Source organism: Erpetoichthys calabaricus, chromosome 5, assembly GCF_900747795.2.
Source record: "Erpetoichthys calabaricus chromosome 5, fErpCal1.3, whole genome shotgun sequence".
NCBI lineage: Eukaryota > Metazoa > Chordata > Cladistia > Polypteriformes > Polypteridae > Erpetoichthys > Erpetoichthys calabaricus.
This window is the reverse complement of record NC_041398.2, coordinates 245734632-245758341: the sequence shown is the minus strand read 5'-3', so window position 1 is coordinate 245758341 and position 23710 is coordinate 245734632. Positions and strand designations below refer to the sequence as shown.

General features: G+C 43.9%; 1 protein-coding gene across 3 annotated transcripts in view; it reads left to right on the top strand.

The window, feature by feature from the left end:
- Positions 1–23710, top strand: part of si:dkey-27h10.2 (location of vulva defective 1) — a 111759-nt gene that overhangs the window by 49699 nt on the left and 38350 nt on the right. Inside the window, exons 5-7 of one of the 3 annotated variants that reach the window (XM_051928175.1) lie at positions 149–239; positions 4019–4123; positions 23015–23362. In XM_051928175.1, the coding sequence (XP_051784135.1) occupies positions 149–239; positions 4019–4123; positions 23015–23362 (544 nt within the window). Of the gene's footprint in view, positions 1–148; positions 240–4018; positions 4124–23011; positions 23363–23710 lie in introns of all 3 variants that reach the window. The other 2 variants (XM_051928174.1, XM_051928176.1) reach the window with 2 other exon arrangements.

Genomic DNA, 23710 nt, shown 5'->3' with positions numbered 1-23710 from the left:
GTGTAAACAAACCTTTTATTTATAGCAGAACTTGTGTCTGTCAGGTTGTATCTGAGGTTTGGGGTGCTGCCACACCCCCTAGTGGTCACAGTGCCTATTGAAGAATAAAACTGATTTTTTTTTTGTTTTCTTTTTCCTGCGTTTACAGAAATATTCCTTTGACTTACACCACAAGCAACCTGAAGATGCAGGAATTCCTTTAAGCAACATGGAAGACGGAGCTTTTGAGCCGATTTCGGGTATGTTGAGTTTTGGAGATTGATTGAAAACCGTTTGTAACAAATTAACCCTTTAAACTCGACCTGTCAATGAGAATGAACAATAATGCAAAATTAAAAAAAATAAAATCTGCATAAAATCATCGTTTCCTCATTGTGGTAAATTAAAATATGGTGTTTTGCCGCTTAAACATCCGTAACGCATAACCCGATGTCACAATGTTTTTCATTCTTCCTTCAAAAGATGGCCAAACTGCAGCTTCACGGTTACACCCACGCCCAATGGCATTCTTGAACGTTCTGGTGCGATGGTGTGCGCCATTAGACGGGCAGACTATTATCTACGAGATGAGAGAGGGGTGTTTCGATCGTCACATGATACCTCATCCCTCCTTCTGTATTTCAGAATGGTATTTTCTGTGAAGACGTCTTTTGAATCTTGCGACTATTGGTGTTGTAATGTGCACGCAGTGGACCACCATCTGCCTATGTTCTGTCAGAGTAAGATCTGCACTACATAAAGCAGGGGTCTTCGGTATTCGATAGATGTATTTGAAAGTAGAGCCAGTCTTAGAAAGCTAACGTTTGATGTTAAATTCATATATTGTTTTGCTTAATTTCTACCCAGAATATGGTGTAGACTTTGATCCCCGGGTGGCACGGTGGTGCAGTGGGTAGCGCTGTTGCCTCGCAGTAAGGAGACCTGGGTTCACTTCTCGGGACCTCCCCGTGTGGAGTTTGCATGTTCTCCCCGTGTCTGTGTGGGTTTCCTCCAAGGGCTCTGGTTTCCTTTCAGATACCCACTGACTTAGAAGAGGAGAGTTAGGATTCTTCCAATTGAGCAAGACAAGTCAACGTGCCAATAGTGTAGTAAAGGCCATTACAGTTTGCTTGTCCTTCTCCACTTTAAGACCCTCAGTGAGTCCACCACACACATCTGTTAGAGGGATTGTGACGCCAAGGGTGTCTGATAGGCATTTAAAGATTTTGGTCCAGAATGTTGTTAATTTGGTGCAGGCCCAGAACATGTGACCCTGTGAGGCTGGAGCTCGATTGCAACGTTCGCAGGTTGGCTCTCACCCTGGAAACATTTTGAACAATTTTAAACAAGATAGATGTGCCCAATATATAATTTTAAGTTGAATAATTGTATGCTTTGCGCATATGAAGCTCGAGTGAATTCTCTGCATTGCTACCTTCCACTCCTTTCCAATTTTTGTGTGAACGGAGTGAAAGGAAACACCTTGACGCAGGAGAAGGTTTGGGGCAGCCACCTGTATACTTGAATAAGGCTGCAAAGAAGTGAAAATTGGTAATACAGTTGTGTACAGGTTGAGTCCAAAAACAGAACTGATGTTTACAAGCGGAAGTCGCCTGGCTTTTAAGGCAGGTTGGCGGAAGTGACGTCATTGGGTCCCGAAACCGGAAGTGACATCATCAGGCCCTGAAACTGGAAATGACATCATCAGGACCCGGAACCTGAGGTGAGGAAATTGGGCTCCAGAAGCAGAAGTTGCGTCATTGGGGCCCTAGAACTGGAAGTGGTGTAATCTCGCCCCCGGAACCAGAAGTGGCGTCAAAAAACAGGAAGTGACGTCATTGGGTCCCGAAGCGTGAAGTGACGTCATCAGGCCCCGGAACCAGAAGTGGTGTCAAAAAACATGAAGTGAGCTCATCAGGCCCCAGAACCAGAAGTGGTGTCTTTGGGCTCCAGAAACAGAAGTTACATCATTGGGGCCCCAGAACTAGAAGTGGTGTAATCGCGCCCCGGAAGTCAGAAGTGGCGTCAAAAAACAGGAAGAGACGGCATTGGGTCCTGAAACCGGAAGTGACGTTATCGGGTCCTGAAGAGTGAAGTGACGTCATCAGGCCCCAGAACCAGAAGTTGTGTCATTGGGCCCCAGAAACAGAAGTGACATTATTGGGCCCCTGAAACTGGAAGTGGTGTAATCGGGCCCCCATAGCCAGAAGTGGCGTCAAAAAACAGGAAGTGACGTCATCAGGCCCCAGAACCAGAAGTGGTGTCAAAAAACATGAAGTGAGGTCATCAGGCCCTGGAACCAGAAGTGGTGTCATTGGGCCCCAGAAACAAGTGACATCATTGGGCCCCTGGAACTGGAAGTGGTGTAATCGGGCACCCGGAGCCAGAACTGGCGTCAAAAAACAGGAAGTGACGTCATTGGATCCCGAAACCGAAAGTGATGTTATCGGGCCCTGATGCTGGAAGTGAGGTCATCAGGTCCCGGAACCGGAAGTGATGTCACTGAACCCCAGAACCTGAGGTGACGTCATCGGGGCCCCAGAACCGGAAGTGGCGTCAAAAAACAGGAAGTGACGTCATCGGGCCCCTGAACCAGAAGTGGCATCATTGGGGCCCCGAAGCTGGAAGTGATGTCAAAAAACTGGAAGTTACATCATCAGGAATAAAAAAGAGAGGTTTACTGCACCCTGCCACCCCCTGGCCTGGCGTGGAATTATCTTCTTTTTGTCCGTTTGCCTGCCTCCCATGCACACATGTGTGATTATGGTTTTGCTCTGAAGTTTTGCTAAAAGTTGGAAAACGAAGATGTTTTGTCTGTGGAATTATTTGAACACGCGTCGTCCTATGAAGCAAACTAAAATCTGCAGAGCTTTGGTCATTTTGGATAAACACAGCTACAGAGAGAGAAACGGTCTTGGTGTTTTTATGGGCTGCTTCAAAGCAGTAAAACACAACATTTTATTTGTGGATAATTCATGAAAATTCATTTTTTTCTGGGTGTTCCTGATACCTTTTTCTGTTAGTTTGGATGCTTATTCCAACACCCATGGAAAGAAGAGAACCTTCAAAGTGCATTTTTGTTGGTAAGAAAGTGACGAAATGTTGCATTCTGTAAGAGACATTTTCCTAATCATGTGACCTTTGCTTACGTTGGCAAACAGCTCGGTAATGTTTGGTGTATCAGTGTCTCACGGCTGTGTCTGTGTCGACGTGTGGCCGTGTCTCGCTGAGCGGCGTCCTTTATTGGTGTCGCGCATTCTTGTGTGCCATCGTGAGAATGTCGGCGCTTGCATTAGAGCAACGAACAAACTTCAGATTTCTTGTTAAATTTGGCAAGAGTGGAAGTGAAATCAGGGATGTGTCAGTCCAAGTTTATGGGGATCATGCCATGAAGAAAAAAAAGGCAGCGTACAAATGGGTTAAACGTTTTTCTGAGGGGAGAGAAAGCGTCACAGACGAAGAGAGGTCAGGGTGGCAGGTAACAGGAAGAACCGACGAAAGACATTTGCAAAACTTCGTCGAATTGTACGTCAAAACTGAACTGTGGGAAGCATAGCAGACCAAGTAAACATCGATAAGAGACACAGTTAGGACAATCTTATGACGCCTTCTTCTGGCCGACCCGAGGGGGTGGAGTCCGTTGGCCTCAATGGAGCTGTGGAAGGAAAAGGAGAAGACAGAATTAGCGCCAGCGCCCCCTCTCGTCCCGGAGGGGTATTACAGTACATAACTTACACCAGCCCTAGAGGTGATCCTCTGACGTGCTTGTTAACATTTTTTGTACGTTTTGTTTTCCTGGGTTAACGACACATTTTGACTTTCATTCTTCGGATCTCGAATTGGTTTAGACTGACGGATTTTTCTCTTCTCAGTTCTGACCTCTGCCTCTTTTACAACTCTGTCTCCTGGTCAAACCACCACTAGTTAAAGTGTGGAATGTTTATGAGTCAAACGAAATTACTAAAGGCTTTAACTACACACTAAGAAAATGGAAATTTAGGTTCTGTTTTTTTTTGTTTTGTTTTTCTTCTGAAATCAGAATTTGCAAAGGTTGAAACCGAAACCGAGGATAAGAATAAAGAAGAGAAATCTGCAGATTCAGATGTCAAAGAGCCTGCAGCAGAGAACAGCACCAGTCCGCCTGGTAAGTGACTTCTAGCGTTTTGTTACACGGGCTGGCGGACAACGCTTATTAATGCTTATTGTCCTGCACTAAAGCGCCATCTCGTACTTTCTAAATGTGCAGAGATCTACTCGTACGTGCAGATATTTTAAGGATGATGTGGATCACTCACACGTCCACAGGGCAGGCCTCCGGGGTTTTGTCTCTACATTGACTGTACATGGAATGACAACAACGCGCATAAAGTAAAGTTAACTCCATGCTTCTGTATACTTGACTTGACTTGACTTTAAGGTCGATGGCAGTGGTGAGCAACATCAGTCTGCGGCCCTCCAGGATGAACATTGGTCACCCCTGGTCTATAAGGTCGTTATTGTGCACAGTATGTGCTAATCAGCCTGCAACATGTCGCCACTCTCTGGTGCTGTGAGCAAGGAGTAGGTCTGCTTTACCTTGTAACTTTGGTCTTCTTTACCTAAATCATCTCAGAGTGCCGTTTAGGTCAGCATGTGTGACCAGACCACCTCCTGTCCCCAGATCTGCTCTCTTTTATTCTGTGATTGTTGACACTGAAAGAGTTCACACTGGACATTTTGTTGTGCACATCATTTTGAGGAGAAGGAGAAAACACCCACATGTTCAACAAGCTCTTTATGCCTCTACGCTTCAGGGAGTGGATGTGGAGGTGGGATTGGGTGGGGAGTCCACATCAATGACAGGCTGGACTGGTCTCAGGTCACAGACGAGCTACAGAAGAAAGGGCAGAGCAGACACTGTTTATCTTAGGAGACCACAGTCCTTTAGTGTGGGAAGGGACATCCTGCACATCCTCTATGACCAGTGTGGTATGCTGGGCGGGTGACATCACATCAAGAGAGGACCACCGAATCAACAGGCTAATGAAAAAGGGCAGTTAGGGGACACACAGTGAAGGAGAGTATATAGTGCCCTTCATATCTATCTATCTATCTATCTATCTATCTATCTATCTATCTATCTATCTATCTATCTATCTATCTATCTATCTATCTATCTATCTATCTATCTATCATATAGTGACTATATCTATCTATCTATCTATCTATCTATCTATCTATCTATCTATCTATCTATCTATCTATTATATAGTGCCTTTCACATCTATCTATCTATCTATTATATAGTGCCTTTCACATCTATCTATCTATCTATCTATCTATCTATCTATCTATCTATCTATCTATCTATCTATCTATCTATCTATCATATAGTGACTATATCTATCTATCTATCTATCTATCTATCTATCTATCTATCTATCTATCTATCTATCTATCTATCTATCTATCTATAATATAGTGCCTTTCATTTCTATCTATCTATCTATCTATCTATCTATCTATCTATCTATCTATCTATCTATCTATCTATCTATCTATCTATCTATCTATCTATCTATCTATCATATAGTGACTATATCTATCTATCTATCTATCTATCTATCTATCTATCTATCTATCTATCTATCTATCTATCTATCTATCTATAATATAGTGCCTTTCATTTCATTTCTATCTATCTATCTATCTATCTATCTATCTATCTATCTATCTATCTATCTATCTATCTATCTATCTATCTATCTATCATATAGTGACTATATCTATCTATCTATCTATCTATCTATCTATCTATCTATCTATCTATCTATAATATAGTGCCTTTCATTTCTATCTATCTATCTATCTATCTATCTATCTATCTATCTATCTATCTATCTATCTATCTATCTATCTATCTATCTATCTATCATATAGTGACTTTATGTCTATCTATCTATGTATCTATTACATCAGTGATTCTCAACCTGTGAGGTGGGCCCCCCTAGGGGGGTGCGAAGTAACAAAAAGGGAGGCGCGAAGATGTGAAAAAAAGAAAAACAAGAATCGAAAATATGAAAAATACATTTATTGAAAACAAAACAAATTAACTTAAACTACATTCTGATACTAGAAAAATAAATATACAGTTAGAATAATGTTGATAAAAGTTAGGTAGGTATAATAAAATATTCATCTATGATATATCATTAATTAAAAAAGAACAAATTAGTGGGCTCCTTGGGGCGCGATTAAAACTGTTATGAAAACTCGGGTCGCAAATACTTAAAGGTTGAGAAACGCTGTGTTATATGGTGCCTTTCACATCTATCTATCTATCTATCTATCTATCTATCTATCTATCTATCTATCTATCTATCTATCTATCTATCTATCTATCTATCTATCTATCTATCTATCTATCTATCTATCTATCTATCTAAGGTTTGCATTATTTATATTATTATACAGAAGTTAAAAAATGTCCCAATGTCAAAGCACAGATTAACCAACCTCCCCAGGCCAGCCACAGAGCGTCAGGGGGTTTTGCAATTCTCTCTCTTCCTTTCCTTGAAACAAATTGTGAAACTCGCTCTGAGTGCTGTACTTCTGCAAAACCTTAAAGAGGCCGACACGTGTAGCAGTTCAGTCTGAACCTGCATGTATGAAAACTGAGGTGCCATCATTCAAGAGTGTCAGGACCCTCGATGTCACCACCATATCATGTATGCCAGTTCACAGACCCCCTTAATGTCCTGCTATGACCAATTTAAAGATCTGCTGAAGCCAACTTCCAAAACATTCAAAGAGTCCCAGATCCAGCGTGTGACGTCAGATTTTACACTGCTACACCAGGAAAGCTGAGGGCCCATTTTGAAATATGAGAAAAGCACAAAAATGAAAAATGAGTAAATAACGTGTGCAGTGAAGAGGAGCTGAGCTGACTTACGTGTCAGGAGGATGAGAAGGCCCTGGTTTTATTTCTGAAGGGTAGAAGTAAGCTGAGGTGTGTTATGAAGCCATGAAACCCACCTGAGGAATCACAAACACCTGGGCCACCAAACATTCTGGTGCCCTGAGATGGGGGGCCGTGTAGAAAATGTGTTGCTGTGACCGAAATGTGTGCAAATCCCCTTAACTGAAAGTCTGCGGTGTGCACTTCAGTCGCATCTGAATTGCATATTTTGTAATTTTAAATGCAGAGCAGAGGGGCAAATCAAGGAAAAAAATGTGGCATTGTCCCAAACATTATGGAGACCCCTGTACAGCACCTTCAGAAAGCATTCAGACCCCTTCAGTATATATAATTTTATATATATATATATATATATATATATATATATATATATATATATAATATATATGTGTGTGTGTGTGTGTGTGTGCATTTTAATCACAATGTCTGCATTGCTGAGATTTGTAATTTCAAACTGTGGAGCTGAGGGGTAAATCAAGGAAAAAAATGTCTCTTTGTCCCAAACATTGTGGGTGGAGGGCACCGTAGGTGTGTCACAGTGGCAACAGTACATAAACTAAGGAGAAATGTGGTAATCCCCTGGGTGGGTAATTCATGCGTGTAGCCCTATGGGCACCCGCTGTACACATTAAGAAGGTGTTCCTTATCACAGTCCACACCAGACAACGAGGTCAGCCTGGCACACTTGGGTTACACCATAAAACGGCCACTGAGACAAAGTAGCGCCCCACTCGCTAGCGGCAAACTGACCGACCAAAGGTAAGTGGCTCTCATAATTCACTCTGCGCTGACCCCTATAAAAGTGCGCCAGTTGGCCACTCTTTGTTTTCCAGCAGTTAAACAGGTTGGCGGTGGGCCACAGCTGCTTCTCGGCTTCATAAATTCCGATTGACATTCATGGGCGGGTTGGCCTGGAGTTTCGAATGTCTTGTTGAGCGCACAGTGTGGACCCCGAGATGATTGCTGTCCTGCATGCAGTTCACAGTTACCTTTTATTATCCTTCCTTAATCTCAAATGCAAGTTCATTTCATGCTTTGAAAGTTTTCCCTAATTCTTTGGATGCAGGAAGCCAAGAGGTGTGATCAGAATTCTCTACATCACTGTGCTCAGTGTTTTTAATCAGCTGGGCACTCGGTTACATACCCTGATTTAAATTATTATTGTCTCACATAAAGTACACATTGCTTTTGTACTCTTTTTGTCATTTTTATCATACACTTGCTGGCTCACTCCACGATAAATCATGGATTGTTGGTGTGGCACTCAAATCTAAAGGCAGACATATCGTCTAATTGAAGTGATGCCACCAGAGTGGACCTGGCGTCACTCTGAGACGCTCACCCCAGGGGGTCATATCTTAACATGCCCGTCCCAAGGCATTTGTCGTGTGCACTAATAAAGTACATTGCAGTTTTCATTCCAACAGATGGTGCAAACAGCTTAATGATGGGCATTTCAATTCACTTAACTGATTTCATTCTACCTCTTTAAGTCCATAGATTCCTTTGATTCACTTTGGAGTCTGATCACATAACAAATATAAAATGTAATAATTAGTAAATCATTTTGATCTATATGTATGTATGTATATACAGTTAACAAAGCAATAATATCATTGTTTATTAATTTATCTATAACTACTTAGATACAGCTTGTAAAATGAATAGACCTTGACACCAAAAGGGGTTTGGGGCAGCCACTCGTATACTTGAATAAGGCTGCAAGAATTGCGAATTTGGCAACACAGAAGTGTGCAGGCTGAATCCAAAACAGAACTGAATACAACATGGAGGTTGTCTTGCTTTTAAGGCAGGTTGACGGAAGTGACGTCATCAGGGGCCGGAACCAGATGTGACACTGTTGGGGAGGAGCCCAAACCAGAAGTGACGCCATCAGGGGCCAGAACCAGAAATGTAGTTGGGTGGGGGGGGGGCAATCCAGAAGTGACATCATCGGGGGCTACAACCACAAGTGACGTTCATGGGGGGCCCAAACTGGAAGTGACGTCATTGGGCCCCAGAACCAGAAGTGACATTCTTGGGGCTGGAACCAGAAGTGATGTTCTTGAGGGGCCCGAACTGAAAATGGCGTCATTGGGCCCCAGAACCAGAAGTGATGTTCTTGCGGGGCCCGAACTGAAAATGGCATTATCGGAATCAAGCAAAATTTCCCGTGTCTGGTCTGCAGAGATAAAAGAGAAAAGTTTACTGCATCCCCGCCACCCCCTGGCCTGGCGTGGAATTGCCTTCTTTGGGTCCTTCTAGCTGCCTCCCATGGGCACATGTGTGACAAGCTGTATAATTAATTATATTTAACACCATAACTCATTTCATGTCATTTCCGTCCACAAAGCATGATATCACATTTAAGATGTATAATTAAAATAAGATGTTTTGTTACAGAATCATAAGTGAATGAGAACTATGCAACTTGTAATAATTCATTCGACAATCAGATGAATCGCTAGACTGTTTCTCCATTAGCCATTCATTCACAAATCAAATCAACAAGAATCTTAAGAGTGGCTCTTGGGTAGCGACTCGTTTGCGAATCAAATGAACGAGAATTGTTACACTGGTTCATAAGTAGTAGTAACTCATTAATGAATCCAATGACCGAGAATTTTTACACTGGTTCTCAGATAGCTAGTCATTCACGAATCAAATGAACAAGAATTGTTAGACTCGTTCTTGGGTAGCGACTTGTTCACGAATGAAATGAACGAGAATCATCTGACTGGTTCTCGGGTTGTAACTCATTATCAAATCTAATTATTGAGAATCGTTACACTGATTCTTGGGTAGCGACTCGTTCTTTCAAATCAAATGAAACGAGAATTGTTACACTGGTTCACAGGTAGCTAGTCATTCACGAATCCAATGAACGAGAATCTTGAGGCTGGCTCTCAGGTAGTGACTCATTTGCGAATCAAATGAACAAGAATTGTTAGACTCGTTCTTGGGTAGCGACTTGTTCATGGATCAAATGAACGAGAATCATCTGACTGGTTCTCGGGTTATAACTCATTATCAAATCCAATTATTGGGAATCGTTACACTGATTCTTGGGTAGCGACTCGTTCTCTCAAATCAAATGAAACGAGAATTGTTACACTGGTTCACAGGTAGCTAGTCATTCACGAATCCAATGAACGAGAATCGTTAGACTGGTTCTCAGATAGCTAGTCATTCACGAATCAAATCTACGAGAATCTTGAGGCTGGCTCTCAGGTAGTGACTCATTTGCGAATCAAATGAATGAGAATTGTTACACTGGTTCACAGGTAGTAAATTCATTAATGCATCCTATGAACGAGAATCGTTAGACTGGTTCTCAGGAAGTGACTTTTTCACGAATCCAATTATAGAGAATTCTCGGGTAGCCAGTCATTCACGAATCAAGTGAATGAGAATCGTAAGACTCGATCGCTGAAGTTGTGAGTCTTCAGCTGGGATTTGAAAGCTGAGACCGAAGGGGCATCTCTTATTGTAGCAGGCAGACCACTTCACAGTTTAGGGACCCCCTGTAGCTAAAAGCTCGACCTCCCACTGTTATTTTATTAATCCTTGGAATCATAAGCAGACCGCATCTTGAGATCTGCACTCTGGTTTGTAAGTCAGGATAAGTTCAGATAAGTAAGCTGGACCTCCACCATTTAAGGCTTTCTATGTTAAAAGGAGGATTTTGAAATCTGTCCTAAACTTAACCGGGAGCCAGTGTAAGGACTTGAGGACTGGGGTTATGTGTTTGTATTTTCTTGTTCTTGTAATAATTCTTGCAGCAGCATTTTGGATTAACAGGAAGCTGTATAAAGAACAGTTTGAACATCCAGTGAACAACACATTGCAGTAGTTAATCCCAATCTACTGTAGGTCATTTTTAAAGTAGCTGTTCTCTTATTCGTCTTTTCTCTTATCCGTCACAGCTTCGGTCATGACCCCTGATGGATAATCGAGGTTTTGCTGTAATTAAAGGAGAAGAATCCTCGACCTCAAAAAATCCCAATGCAAGTCTAAAATTGTTCTAAATTATCAACATAAAACCAAATCATGACACTAAGACCACCCTGCCTCTAAGATCTGCAGGAAGTTCCTTCAGTCCCCAACGGCTTGCTTTTCACACAAACCGTGGGACACTCTATAAACAGGTGCATGTCTTTCCAAATTAGGTCAGTCAATTGCAGGTGGACTCCAAACAAGGTGCAGAAACATCTCAGTGATGGTCAGTAGAATGGGAGGCTCCTGAGCCAAATGTCAAGTATCACAGCAAAGGGTCTGAACATTTTCGTTAATGGGATATTTCTTGTGGTGGCTTTGTCATTTTGGGGGATTGAAAAAAAAACAACTTCGATTGTTTAAGCACAAGGACATGTGACATTGTGGGTCGGCTTCTTGCTCCCACTTCTGCTTTGGGAGCTTCTCGAACCCAACACCGTCGATAACGTAACTGGTTAAGCTGAGCAGATGAGGACAAACACACCAGAGAGCAAGGGGGGCAGCGTAAAGGTGTGCGGTGCCTTTATTAAAACCAGTCCCAAAGTCAAAGTGTTGAAAAGGTGCAGTGCTCCAAACTTCAGTAAAATAGATAATCCAATAAAATAAAAGGTGATATGGAGGCAAAAACAATCAAATAAATAAAACAGCACAGGAAACTCATTTCAAATCCATAAGCCCTGGTGCCTTCCTTTAAAACTGATGCCCCACCGGCTTATCCTATTTGGATCTGGGAGCCCAGAGAGACGTCGACCAACAGACGTCGACCACCCATCTCCTCCAGCTCATGTCCCCTGCATCCGCGGCCAACCAACGAACTGCTGCCGATCCTGACTCCACCCGGCGAGGGCGCTCTGTACTCCCACCGCTGCCATCTCAATGGCTCCTCCTGGTGAGAGGACACTTGCAAGCATGATGGTCTCTCCAACTACAGTACCTAAGTGACCTTTCAGCTTCCACCTGAGCGATGGCCACTCGCTCCTCCTTGGGGCTTCACTCCTGTCCACCTGCTTATGTTCTCCACACCAGCTTGTTTTCGTTCTTTTCCTCTTTCCTGCTGGCTTCTTCTCCCATCCTTTATCCTCTGCTTCCTTTCTTGTCTGTTCTCACCACCCCCTTTTTTACTTTCTCGTATAAGGAAAGTATTGTGATCATCCAAAAATTCGATGTCAAGATTTTGATGAATCTCGATGTTTTAGACCTCCCTGACTTTCTTGTATACAAAATATAGGGAAAGCATTGTAATCGTCCAAAAATTCGATGTCAAGATTTTGGTGAATCTCGATGTTTTAGACCTCCATGAGTCTGAAAATATCATTTTAGTTATTATGTGTGTGTGTCTGTGTGTGTGTGTATGTCTGTATGTAAAATTAGGTACAAAACGTAGATTTCTATCAACTTTTGGGCTATATCCGCTAACCGGAAGAGGTACTTTGCCTTTGATTCCTGCAGCTGCAGAGTCCAATTTATTCAACTTTACTCCTATAATAATTGTTCAATATATTATTAATTTGATTTGATTTGTTGTTGATGGTTCTTTAATGTATGTAATATTAAAATATAATTATTGTCTTGTGGTTTACTCCTCAAATATCCATCCCCATATCTGAGTATACAAGAAAGTCGAGAGGAGACCACTCCTGATTTTTTTTTTTTTGATCTTGCTCTCCCCTTTTTATATGCTGGGGAGCAGTTGCAGGTACAATCACCTGATTACTGCCCTGGAGGCTGATCATGAGATGATCAAACTGCCCGCACGTGCCAACAAGGCAATACACGGTCGGTCAACCACCTCGCACCAACCCAGAAATGAGGTGTCTTCACAGCAGATCACTGAGTGCAACCAATTATCTATCTATTAGAAACAGCCACGTTTTCTGAGCGGCAGACCCCCCTATACCACAGGCCACAACATAACAAAAGGTGCAAAAGGTGAAGGGGTCTCTAGACTTTTTGCATCCACATATGGGCATTCCATGTCGATCAAGGCCATAATTGTAAACTTGGCTGTCCCACTTCTGGCTCTCAGCTTGCTGTTGTTCCGACAGGACAGAGCATCCCAGCATCTCTACGAGTGTGCGGGTCGGCTGTAGGCTCCGCTGGCCGATGACAGGATCTGACAAGCGCGTGAAGAGCTTCACATTAAACACGCATCCCCACAAACTGAGGGGCATTTACAGCCGAAACACATTTTCAGGAGGCTTTGTCTTCACTTGCCCTCCGTTAAGCAAAACCTGCAAAGCTCGCCAGCAGACAGAAGAGCATGGCCTCGGGGCGGAGGATGGGATGGAAGTGCATTCTTCAGAACGTTAAATAGAGCTTGTCTTTCAGACGCCACCTGAGGCAGCAATCTGTGCTCATAAATATCTGAGGCACAAGACAACATGAGAAAGTTTGTCAAGCAGGGGAGGCCAGTCGGACTCGGTGACACACCGCCATTATTTCAAGGAGGATTCTTCTTCAGTAGATAATTTTTCCCGTTAATGAAGGATGCTGTTTAATTCGGTGTCTGCTTCTGCTCACACTGTACACTCACAGGTCACTTTATTAGGTACACCTTGCTAGTGCCATGTTGGACCCCCTTTGCCTTCAGAACTGCTGTAATTCTTCATGTCATTGATTCAACAAGGTTCTGCAAAGATTCCTCGGGGATTGTGGTCCATATTGACTTGACAGTATCACGTCATTGCTATAAGTTTGTCAGCTGCACATCCATTATGTGAATCTCCCATTCCAAAACATCCTAAAGGTGCTCCACTGGATTGAGATCTGGTCATTGTGGTGGTCATTTAAGTCTAGTGAACTCATTGTCATGTTCAAGACACCATTTTGAGATGATCAGAGATTTGTGACAATGGCGCGTTTTTTTGCTGCAAGGAGCCATCTAATAATTAACTATTTAGTGGGTGAAAAGGTGCACTGCCTGCAATATCTTATTTTTTTAAATACACTCAGTGGCCACTTTATTAGGTACACCTTGCTAAGACCTGGTTGGACCCCCTTTTGCCTTCAGAATTCTTGGTGGCACACATTCATCAAGGTGCTTTGAACATTCCTAGTGGATTGTGGTCCATATTGACATGATAGCATCACGTAGTTGCTGCAGGTTTGTCACCTGCACATTCATGATGCGAATCTCCCATTCCACCACATCCCAAATGTGCTCTACTGGATTGAGATCTGCTGACTGCGGAGGCCATTTGAGTCCAGTGAACTTGTTGTTATGTTGAAGAAACCTTTCCAGCCTACCTGGAAAGGGGTCTCTCTTTGAACTGCCTTTCCCAACGTTTCTTCTATTTTTCCCTACAAGGTTTTTTTGGGAGTTTTTCCTTGTCTTCTTAGAGAGTCAGGGCTGGGGGGTCTGTCAAGAGGCAGGGCCTGTTGAAGCCCATTGCGGCACTTCCTGTGTGATTTTGGGCTATACAAAAATAAACTGTAAAAATAAAAAAGAAACCAGTTAGAGATGATCTGAGCTTTGTGACATGACGCGTTATCTTGCTGGTAGTAGCCATCAGAAGATCTATCTAAAGGGACAGATGTGGTCAGCAATAATACTCGGGTAGGCTGTGGCATTTAAACGATGCTCAATTGGTATTAAGGGGCCCAAAGTATGCCAAGGAAACATCAGGATAACCATTACAACACCACCAGCAGCAGCATGAACTGTTAATACAAGGCAGGATGGATCCCTGCTTTCATGTTGTTGATCCCACCATCCGTATGTCACATCAGAAATCGAGACTTGTCAGACCAGGTGACGTTATTCCCATCTTCTGTTGTCCAATTTTGGTGAACCCGTGTGAATTGTAACCTCAGTGGCATGTTCTTAGCTGACAGCCGCTGTAGTCTCCTGCTGCTGTAACCCACCATCTGCTTTAAGGTTTGACATGTTGTGTGTTCAGAGCTGCTCTTCTGCATACCTCGCTTGTAACAAGTGCTTATTTGAATTATTGTCACCTTTCTGTCAGCTTGGACCAGTCTGGCCATTCTCCTCTGACATCAACATTGAACTGCCGCTCACTGATATTTTCCCTTTTTTGGACCATTCTGTGTAAACCCTAGAGATGGCTGTGCATGAAAATCCAAGTAGATCATCAGTTTCTGAAATAGTCAGACCATCCGGTCTGGTACTAATAGCCATGTCACGTTCAAAGTCACTTCAATCCCCTGTGGCAGCCGCCCCGGACACAGACAGGCGGACACGTTGACGTCACCCACAACATGTTTATTATACATTTTGTTTACACAAATACACCTCAAAAACCCCCAAATACCCCAAAGTCCTGGCCACTCCTTGAATGCCTTTTCTTCTTCAGGCCACCTCCACTCCTCTCCTTCAAGCTTTGTCATTCTCCTCACCCGACTCCAGCCCTGAATGAAGGGAGGCGGCCCCTTTTATATGCTCCAGGTGCTTCCCGGCAATCTCCCACCAGCACTTCCCAGTGTGGCGGAAGTGCCGGCTGTGTACCCGGAAGCACTCCAGGTGTCCCCACTCATCTTCACTCCAGCACTTCCTGGTGTGGCGGAAATGCTGAGGTCCAGGGTTCTCCGGGTATTGGGGTGCCCCATGGCGGTGGTCCCCAACACAACCAGGGTAGATGCCCCCTTGTGGTCTGGAGAAGTCGTGTTCCCTCCTCCAGTCCTCTTGGGCGTCCCGGCTGGGTTCCACCCCCAGCCGCATGCCACACCCCTTTCTTCTCCATTCTGAAGCTCGGTTTGAACTTCAGATGGTCATCGTGACAATGTGTACAGGCCGAAATGCATTGAGTTGCTGCCATGTGATTGGCTGATTAGATATCTGTGTTACCAAGTTGTTAAACTGGTGTATCTAATAAAGTGGCCAGCGGGTGCATGTTTTACTTTTTAGAGAAGTCCGTTTTGCACAAGTCATTTTGCTCATCACAGACTGCTACATTTATGTTTTTCATTTAGTGGAAGCTTTTATCCAAATCAACTTACAAATGAGGTCATCACCATTTAGGGTTCAGTTAGGAAGTAAGTGTCACAAGATTAGATTATAAACATTGACCAAATTAAGCGACAAAAAGCTCTTGACATTATAAATAAGCAATCAATGAACCAGTTAAAGCTTATGAGTTATGACACTTGCCTTAACTAAAAACGAACCTTGCAAGCCATTAGTAATTAGGAAAATACAAATCAAGAAAATCTTCAAAGGCTTCTTAAACATGCAGAGTGGGTCTTCTGTTTGGAGTGTAATGAGAAGAGGACAAGAGGGAGAGGATAAAGTGTTGCCGGTCCCTCATTTCATCCAAACAAAATATTGGGGGGAAATGAAAATGAAAGACCCAAGTGAGTTGTTGTGGACATGGCACATTCTTGAGTGTTTCTTCTGATACAAGAGTGCAGACCACCTGTAGGCTTCAATAGCTGAAGACAGGATTGGACAAGCTGCACATTACACATGCATCTCCCAAGCTGTGGAGCATTTACAGCCGTATGTATTTTCAGAACATATTTATCTTTGTACCGAACAAGAATTTGTCTGAAATGATGGCGGTGAGTTACCGAGTCTGGATGGCCTCCTCTCATTGATAGACTTTTCAGGGGCTTCTTTTTTGGCAGAGCTCATTGCTCTTCGTTCTTTGATTCTAATTGAATGTCAACTTTTGGCAACACAGCTCTTTAAATAGACCTCTGGGCAGAGGAGGTGGCCCCAAGCCAGAAGTGATGTCAGAGAGGCTTCATTCTTCACGTGGAGGGCTGTTAGCAAACACATTCCTCATCCTCCATAATGCCACCCTGATACTGTGTTCAGAATTTGAGGAGAACTTGCATGGTCCCCACATGGGATTTTCTGCAGGTGCTCTGGTTTATTGTGTGGTAGAATTCTGTCCCATTCCAGTTCCATTCCTAATTCCATTCCATCCCCATTCCAATTACATGGGCATTGCAGGGCACACTGAGACCCGTACCTCAGTTACTTGAATCAGCATTCACATGTCCTTGGGATATGAGTGGAAATCGATCTGTCTGTTGTATAGTGCCTTCCAAATCTATCTTCTGTATAGTGCCTGTCAACTCTATCTGTCTATTATATAGTGTCTTTCATTTCTGTCTTCTTTATAGTGCTTTTCTGATTTGTCTATTGATCTATTTTTCATTTAGTGCATTCCACATCTTTCTTCTATGTACTGCCTGTCATATTTATCTGACATAGTGCCTTTCATATCTGTCACCTATTTTTATGTACTGCCCTTATATGTACTTTTTATGTAAATATTTGATTTTTATATAATGCCTATATATCTTCTAAAGTGCCTTTTATATCTTACCTATCATCTATTTTTATTTAACACTTTTAATATCTATCTTTTGAAAGTACCTTTCATATTCATTTATCTTTTATAAAGTGCTTTTCACATTTAGATTTTATGCCGTGTTTTTATATCTATCTATTTTTTGTATAGTGCCTTTCATTTTTATATTTTGTGTAGTGCCCTTCATATCTATGTATATGTATTTTAAAAAAAATCTATCTATCTATCTATCTATCTATCTATCTATCTATCTATCTATCTATCTATCTATCTATCTATCTATCTATCTATCTATCGTATAGTGCGTTATTTATGTATCTATTATACAGTGCCTTTCATATCTATCCATTTGTCTTTCTATCTATTATATAGTGCCTTTCATATCTATCTATCTATTATATAGTGCCTTTCATATCTATCTGTCTCTCTATCTATTATATAGTGCCTTTCATATCTATCTGTCTATCTATCTATCTATTATAAAGTGCATTTCATATCTATCTATCTAATATATAGTGCTTTAATTATCTAGTTATTATATAGTGCCTTTCATATTATCTATAGTGCCTTTCATATTATCTATCTATTATATAGTGCCTTTCATATCTATCCATCCATCCATTATCCGACCCGCTATAACCTAACTACAGGGTCACGGGGGTCTGCTGGAGCCAATCCCAGCCAACACAGGGTGCAATGTAGGAAACAAACCCAGAGCAGGGCACCATCCCACTGCAGGGCGCACACACACACACACACCCACACACCAAGCACAATTTAGAATTGCCAGTGCACCGGAGTACCCAGAGGAAACCCACGCAGACACGGGGAGAACATGCAAACTCCACGCAGGGAGGACCTGGGAAGTGAACCCGGGTCCACTAACTGCGAGGCAGCAGCGCTACCCACTGTGCCGGCTCATATCTATCTATCTATCTGTCTATTATAAAGTGCATTTCATATCTATCTAATATATAGTGCTTTAATTATCTAGTTATTATATAGTGCCTTTCATATTATCTATCTATCTAATATATAGTGCTTTAATTATCTAGTTATTATATAGTGCCTTTCATATTATCTATCTATCTAATATATAGTGCTTTAATTATCTAGTTATTATATACTGCCTTTCATATTATCTATCTATCTATTATAAAGTGTATTTCATATCTATCTATCTAATATATAGTGCTTTAATTATCTATTTATTATATAGTGCCTTCCCTATCTATCCTTTTATATAGTGCCTTTTCTATCATTTCTTGCTCAGCAATTCCCCTTTTTCCAGTTATTTTAAGGTACATTTCCAAATGGCTCCCCGATCCACTTGCTGTATTTTAGCTGACGATGCCTGCGCAGTTGTGTGTCTTTTGGGGCTCATCGTGAGCGTGGAGGCCAGAGGGTTGCTTTGATTAAACTGTCACGGCTGTCCAAGCAGACACAGAAGTCCCACAAAGGCATTTAGCATGCTGTGGCATTGTGGGATTCTAGCAAGATTATTGGGCCTTTCCACCTCTGGCCCCCAGGACCCCCCATCATCCTTGCTGCACCTTCCCATGCACTGATCTTTTCATATCTGCGTTCTTTTCACAAGAAGCTGTTGCCGTGTACCAGTGGAGCAGGCTGCTGACCCGGAGCCCCGGCACTCGGCCAGTGAAGATCTCCTGAGCAGACCTGAGGCTTTAATTGCCGCTAATTACAGATCAGGCCTGTGCAGCGAGTTTATAGCCTGAGAACAGAAGAGATTTGAGGACTTGAAAGACCACATCAGGTGGTAATTGCAGCTGAGACAGACGTGCCGAGTCCTCCAGCAGGTCCCCAGAAGCTCTGACTCACGGCTCACACATGCAGCAGACAGCGGAATGCCGGGTCTCGTCGTCCATTATTTTGGCAAACTTTAATAGTGGGGTAGTGGTCTTTCCCACAGGTAACATCTGCTGTGTGGCCATCGTATCACCCATAGCCTACAGTCATGTGAAAAAGTAAGTGCACTCCATAAAATGCTGCTAATATATGAAGCACTGATCTTCATTTATCTGGAGACAAAGGTGACGTAACATAACAAACATCAGCACACCATTATGTTCTGTAGTCAGTCAGTTTCCATCCCGCTATATCCTAACTACAGGGTCACGGGGGTCTGCTGGAGCCAATCCTAGCCAGCACAGGGTGCAAGGCAGGAATAAACCCCGGGCAGGGCACCAGCCCACCGCATGGCACACACACACACACACACCAAGCACACACTAGGGACAATTTAGGATCGCCAATGCACCTAACCTGCATGTCTTTGGACTGTGGGAGGAAACCAGAGCGCCCGGAGGAAACCCACACAGACACGGGGAGAACATGCAAACTCCATGCAGGGAGGACCTGTAAAGCGAACCCGGGTCTCCTAACTGCGAGGCAGCAGCGCCACCACTGTGCCACCGTGCCGCCCATGTTCTGTAGTCCACTGTGTAATTGAAATTGCCCTACTGTTCTGTGAACATCTTTCATATTGTTAAATTGTTATACTACCTTCATTGCTTGTGGTCCTGCTACACTTGTTCAAAATGATGCCCAGACTGATGTTACTCGATTATGTTGACCTCCTCTGTAAGTCACTTTGGATTAAAGGGTCCGCTATGGAAATGGAAATAAGCGTAAATGGCAATGGCAAAGTGCACCCCACCATGTATCACAACCTCCGTTACCTCAAATCAGAAGCAGCCGCCCTCAGACGGGCACATCATTCCAGGCGATCTTGTCCGAGGCCTTCTAATTTAAACCACCGACTTTTTGTTGGGTTTGAAGTGTGCGTTCTCACCGCGGCCCGAGACTAAAAGAACTCTCTGGGGCTTTCAGAAAGCACGAGTCTGAGAAGGGATTAGGAAAGATCTCTGAACAATTGCAAATCCTCCATTCCACTGTCCAGATGATTGTCTGTCTGACCAAGTGGAGAAGAACTGAAACAACTGGCAGCTCATCCAGGACGGGCCAACCCCAGCAAGTTCAGCCCATAAGATTTGTGAGGTCAGGCAGTAATGGTGGACGAGAAGGCCTGGCTCGCTCGCTGTCTCCGCTCGAATTCTTTCCAGAAGTGGTCTGCCGGGTTGAGGTCAGGGCTCAGTGCAAACTCGCTCCTCCATTTCTTTATAGGCCTTGCTTTGTGCCCTGGTGTGTGTCCAGTCATGTTGCCTTCCACAAGCTGTCCCCACAAAGTTGGGAGCATGAAATTGTCCAAAATGGCTTTGTCTGCTGATACATTAAGAGTTCCTTTCACTGGAACTAAGGGGGGTCAAGCCCAACCCCACACCATAATCCCCCCTCCACCAATCTGTACACTTGGCACAATGCAGTCAGGCGAGTCCTGTTCTCCTGGTAATTAATAATAATAATAGGGCGGCACGGTGGCACAGTGGGTAGCGCTGCTGCTTCGCAGTTGGGAGATCTGGGGACCTGGGTTTGCTTCCCGGGTCCTCCCTGCGTGGAGTTTGCGTGTTCTCCCCGTGTCTGCGTGGGTTTCCTCCGGGCACTCCGGTTTCCTCCCACAGTCCAAAGACATGCAGGTTATGTGGATTGGCGATTCTAAATTGGCCCTAGTATGTGCTTGGTGTGTGGGTGTGTTTGTGTGTGTCCTGCAGTGGGTTGGCACCCTGCCCAGGATTGTTTCCTGCCTTGTGCCCTGTGTTGGCTGGGATTGGCTCCAGCAGACCCCCGTGACCCTGTGTTCGGATTCAGCGGGTTGGAAAATGGATGGATGGATGGATAATAATAATGGGCTGTGGTGGGCTAGCGCCTTGCCCAGGGTTTGTTTCCTGCCTTGCGCCCGTGTTGGCTGGGATTGGCTCCAGCAGACCCTCGTGACCCTGTAGTTAGGATATAGCGGGTTGGATAATGGATGGATGGATAACAATGGGGCGGCACGGTGGCACAGTGGGTAGCGCTAGTAGGATGCAAACCCAGGTCCTCCCTGCGTGGAGTTTGCATGTTCTCCCCGTGTCTGCGTGGGTTTCCTCCCACAGTCCAAAGACATGCAGGTTAGGTGGATTGGTGATTCTAAATTGTCCCTAGAGTGTGCTTGGTGTGTGTGTGTGTGTGCACCCTGCTGTGGGCTGGCACCCTGCCCAGGGATTTGTTCCCTGCCTTGTGCCCTATGTTGTCTGGGATTGGCTCCAGCAGACCCCCGTGACCCTGTACTTAGGATATAGCGGGTTGGATAATGGATGGACTGATGAATGGATAATAATGGGGTGGCATGGTGGCGCAGTGGGTAGCACCGCTGCCTCGCAGTAAGTAGACCTGGGTTTGTTCCTTGCCTTGTGCCCTGTGTTGGCTGGGATTGGCTCCAGCAGACCCCTGTATTAGGATATAGTAGGTTGGATAATGGATGGATGGATAATAATAATTCATTTTATCTATACAAAGGCGCCTTTCCAAGCACTCAAGGACACCGAACAAACAATAAATAAAAAACGCACTTTATAAACGGAACTTAAAGCACGAGAAAAAACAGAAAATATAAAAAGTTAAAACCAAAGAAAGCCATTGTAATCATTAAGAAAAAGCCATTTTGAACAGATGGGTTTTAAGTTTACCTTTGAAAGTTGAGAATATCCATCCATCCATCCCACTATAGCCTAACTACAGGGTCATGGGGGTCTGCTGCAGCCAATCCCAGCCAACACAGGGCTCAAGGCAGGAAATAAACCCCGGGCAGGGCACACACACACCAAGCACACACTAGGGACAATGTAGGATCGCCAATGCACCACCTGACCTGCATGTCTTTGGACTGTCGGAGGAAACCCACGCAGACACGGGGAGAACATGCAAACTCCACGCATGGAAGTGAACCCAGGTCTCTTTACTGTGAGGCAGCAACGCTACCCACTGTGCCACCCAAATTGAGAATATAATTCCGTATTTCTAAGCTCAGTAGGTAGTAAGTTCCAGAGCTGGGGAGCAGAACGGCTGAACGCTCCGCTCCCCATGGTGGTTAGATGGTTAGGCGAGAGAGATGGTCAGGTGCAAACGTCGCTTTACAATAGTGAGGGTATTACCGGGTGGTCACGTAGGCACAATACATAGAAATAAAAAGGTCGTGTGCTCTGTGGTTCCTCTCTCAGGTGGGCATTAGCATATCATAATCTCTTGGACCAATAGCGGGAGTTTTTCATATTCGACTTATACGACCGACATTATAAAATACCGGAAATTATACGGTAAAATCAAGTGCCGCGGGAGAACTTAAACGCGAGTATATACGGTAGTAGTAGAGCTCACAAGGGGGCGCTAGAACACAAGTCACATATATAGGGAGCTCCGCCCTGCTGAAGGCTTGGGTCACAAGTGAGACAGGACTGGAAGGGGCGGGGCTTTGAGGAGTGATGGGGCGTGGTCATTTGGTCCCATTGGGTCATCTTCTCTGGAGAGTTAGCCTCGCCTCGGTGTGGTACTGCATCCCTGATCAGAGCTGGCAAGCTGGTCCTCAGATGGGCAAGCGTGCACGTAATTCACGTTTCTCCATAGTGGGCTCCTCTCTGTTTGCTTTATCACCTCTGGGTGGGGTCCGGGATTTTGTTTCCTCTACTAACCCGTAGACGGCCCACCCTGCAGTAACAGCTTTGGTGACGATTCCTCGCGTGTTTTTAGTCCTGAAAGCAAACCAATGATTTACATGGAAGGATCCTTCCATTTGAATGAAGTTATTGGTCACTCATTTCCAGATCTCTTCATCTAAAAAAAAAAAACAAACCTTCCTGGTTTTACGTTTTATTTTTTTTTTTTTATTTACTTCTTTTGTTTTTCTTAGAAGAAACGGATAAGCCGTGTAAAGAGGAGGCCGGAGCGGCAAGCGATTCTGAAAGTTTTGGATCCCAGATCCCCCTTACTCCCCTGGATTTGTGCCCTGAAGTTAATTTAGGGGGTCCACCTGAAGGGGAAGTTAACCTCCAGTCCTGCAAAACCTCCGTCGAGTCCCTAGATGACCAAGTGAATGAAAATAATAATAATAATAATAATTCTGACGAAGTGGAAAATCAACCTGCAAGCCAGGCCTCCTACTGGCCATCATCATGGATCACAATGAACCAAAGCCGCTTATCGAGTGTGGAGCGGAGACCCTTACTGGAGGCCGGAGATGGCGGAGGCACATCGATAGCAGGTACTTCCTTAATAAGTGCAAATGTGAAACTAAATTCGTTTAGAAATGCGTGAGGCCCGATGCGGAGGGAGGCCTTTTGTGTGGACTCATCACTGTCTAGGCAGGTTACAGAAGTGCATGAGTGGAAGGGGCGATGCCAATGTGCCCTTTCCTCAATCTTTTCCCAGTCCTACGCCAGATAGGTTTGGCTACCCTTTTATGTATGATAAGTTTTATTAAAAGAAGATCTGTTCATCCAGTTTATTCTTCAATCGAGACAGACTTAGAGCGCCCCCTAAAGGTTTACAAATATAAGAGCAACATTCCTACATCTCATAGCAGTTTGGTCAAGGTGGCAGTGGCACCAAG